The sequence below is a fragment of the Leucopleurus acutus genome (genome assembly GCF_964270905.1).
Source record: "Leucopleurus acutus genome assembly, chromosome: 7".
NCBI classification, from domain to species: Eukaryota; Metazoa; Chordata; class Mammalia; order Artiodactyla; family Delphinidae; genus Leucopleurus; species Leucopleurus acutus.
In genome coordinates, this window is record NC_139150.1 from 36,618,988 (window position 1) to 36,622,137 (window position 3,150).

At 53.4% G+C, this 3,150-nt stretch overlaps 1 protein-coding gene across 1 annotated transcript; it reads right to left on the reverse strand.

Annotated features, from left to right (window-relative positions):
• Window positions 1-299: 299 nt before the first annotated feature.
• Window positions 300-2,112, reverse strand: SPAAR (small regulatory polypeptide of amino acid response). The gene is made up of 2 exons (XM_082842975.1): window positions 1,999-2,112; window positions 300-1,502 (listed from the first exon to the last, which is right to left on the reverse strand). Exon 2 carries the CDS (start codon window positions 1,162-1,164, stop codon window positions 937-939), a length of 228 nt encoding a protein of 75 aa, XP_082699101.1. The 5' UTR covers window positions 1,165-1,502; window positions 1,999-2,112; the 3' UTR covers window positions 300-936.
• Between the last annotated feature and the right edge of the window lie 1,038 nt (window positions 2,113-3,150).

Sequence of the window (3,150 nt, forward strand, 5' to 3'; positions counted from 1 at the left end):
GATGCAAACAAGAGCTTTGTTACATACTGTCAATATAACATAACATTTTAACTTATTCGAAATTAACTTTCAGTTCTGTCATTTGGAGTTCTATCATTTTTCTATCATTCCTGAGTGACACAGGTCACTTAGTCTCTAAGAATAGAAGTGACCTATAAGAATATAGTAATAAAGTCTCATTCAAAATATGTTTCAAAGTCTTCTTTCTGGCTTTCCTGTTAATAAAACATCTTGTACTTTCTGTGACTCTATTTTTCTCTTCTGTTTCCTTTTGTGATTCCCCAACCCTGATTCTTGGGAGACCCATAAAAGGATATGCATTTTCAATTATAAAATACATTGCCAGTTCCCAGGAAGCATCACTTTGGTTTCAGAATTTCAGGGCTGATTTCAGGTAACGGGTAGGAGGCAGATCTCAGGGGTGGGCTCTGCAGGATGTGCACAGGCAAGTAGCAAAATGACTCAATTAGAGGAACAGATAAGTTTGTAAAACTGTCCACTGAGGGCGCTGCTTCCTCTGGTGGCAATAGAACCAGTTTCATAGGCATCCTGGGATAACTTGAGTTAACCAACACTCTGTTCACTATAAAGTCCAGTGATATTTCAGTTCACCATGAAGCTCAGAAGAGCTGGCCCACCATACCATCCAACTCTGCCCGGTCACTCAAGCTCCGGACCTCTCCTAAGCCCCATCCTGTGGGTTGGTCCAGCTGAGCTCTCAGGGGTCAGAGCTGACTCCCACCTGGCCCCATCACCATGGATCTCCCAGACTGGAGGCCATGGCAAGCTGGGATGGGATGGGACAGGGAGTTTTCTGGATACAGGCAGGGAAGGACAGGAATGCCAGGCTTGAAGGAGTGGGTCAACAGAGAAGGCTTGCTGGGGGGGTAGATGAGTCTGACCACCAGCAGAGCAAATCCTGGGGGCTGGTAGGTCTCACATGAAAGTCCAGAAGTCCCGGACACCCGCCACTGGCTGGACATGGTGACCTGGCCCCGTGGAGAGAGAAGCCTCCTGGCGAAACGTGGCCACCGTGAAGCTGGGGCGTGGGCCCCCCTGAGAATCCTGGGTCCTTGAGTCACAGCTGAAACAGCAGAGGATGCAGGTGATGGCCACGGTGACCACGAATAGCACGGCCACAATTCCAATCACTGCCGTTTCCATGGCCCCGTTTGGCCACTGACCCACTGAGCAACCCGGGATGCGTCTCAGACCTTAGCTCCCCATCCGAAGCGAGGGGCTCTTGGTGATGGCAGGTACCCTTGCTCCTCCAGCTGCTCTCCCGGTGGTCTTCTAAGAAGATATCGGTCTGAGGCCCTGGCTGGTGCCCTCTCTGGGCCGTTGGGTGCCCCACATGGCTCTACTCCGATCTCAGGGGGTCTCTGTCACTGTTTTCTAAGCCTCGGGCCAGGTTTCTAAGAGCCATGGGCAACTCCCCTGGCAGCTCTGGAAGAAGCACTGTCCTGAAAGATGTGAGCTCAAGACTCCCTGGATGCAGGGGGCTGGAAGGAGAAGGCAGAAGACTCTGCTCAGAGGGAGCCTCACTAACCCGGCCCTCTGATGACGCATATGGAGTTCATGAGTGTTTGTACACTCAGACAAAAGACAAAATACTCCCCCCGTCCTGTGGATCCGAGATGAGCCCAGGCTCCTCCCCTGGAGGAACCTTGGGCCAGTCCTTGAATCAGCCTATCTGCTGCCTCTCAAACCCCTGGCCCTGTGCTGGGGGCAGGGACAAAAGTGGGGAGGAGGCAATGGCAGCTCTGGGCCAGATGCAGGGAGTGCTGCTTGGAAACAAGTGCCCTTTCATTCGGCCTCCTTTTCTGCACGGGCTGGGAGAGTGCCGTTGAGATAAGGCAGGTCATGCCCCGGGAGGGATATCTGAGCCCTTCGGTAACTACTGTGGGCTCCTTAGTCCCCCTCCCCGGTCTTCGGCTCCAGCCTCCCCTCTGCTCCAGGCAGCCCTCCTCGCTGCCTGCTCGTGCTGTGAAAACTTACCCTGGGCTCCGCGAGGGACAGCTCTGGCTGTACGCAGTGCCGTGGGCTCCTGGCCCGGTGGCCACCCCAGGGGCCAGGCCATGGCACACTCATTCCCAGGGTACTGCAGCCTTGGTCCTGCCTGGGACGAGGCTCTGAGATATCTGAGCGGCTGTGAGCACTTCCTGCATTCCTTCCTCCAATTGTGAGTGAGGGCCCAGGACCCGCACAGCTGCCGGCCCCCTTGGTGACTGCACTCACCCCACCTCACCCCCCATGCACACCCATGCCACTCCAGCCCTGCTCCCTGCCAGGGTGTCCACTTCATCGACTCAGGGGAGGGGGTGAACCAGGCCCAGGCCATGAGTAAATCTACCAGAAGGGGCTCCATCCTGACTGTCACTCGGTCACAGCCCTTCCACAGCCAACACCTCCTGAGACCACCACCACTTCCGGAAAGTAGACCGGGTTATTAGCCTCACTTTACCCAACCTTGGAGAAAAGGTATGTGAGAAACAATAATTCCAGGTACTAGACACCGTCAGGCACTGTCTAGTATCATGGTTCCAGCAACATTGCGAAGTGATGTTATCTCCATTTCAGAGGTAACAGTGCCCATAGTCACAGAGGTTAAATGCCCTGCCCAAGGCCTACTGCTAGTTAGTAGTGATAACTAGAGTACCAAATAGTCTAAGAGGGGCTTCCTCCCTTTCCTCTTAGTTCGATGCTCTCTCTAGGTACCACCAGTCCACAGAGCAGTTGCCTCCTTCTACAGTTTTACTGACCAGAGTGCAAAGGCCCAGGGAGGGTCAAGGCCTAGCCCAGGGTTACACAGCCTGGGTCCTTGTCAATTTCTCCAAGGCCCAGTGAACTTTCTTTGGTACTAGTTGTAGGAAACTGCCTACACACAGAATGGGAGAGTGACAATTCCTAGTAAATGATACCCTGCTAAATTCTCTCTCTTCCCTTTTCTAAGATGACCGGACACCTACACAGAGGAGGAGCCTGGAGCCAGTGGGGGCTGTGACAGGAAGCTGGACACTTTGAATTATTTGTATTAGCTGGGGCGACCAGAAGCAGGAGACAGGAAACATGATGAGCCAATCTGTGGGGCCTGTGGTTTCAGACTGAATTACCAAAATCAATTAGTCAGTTTGGGAGATGGAGGGCACC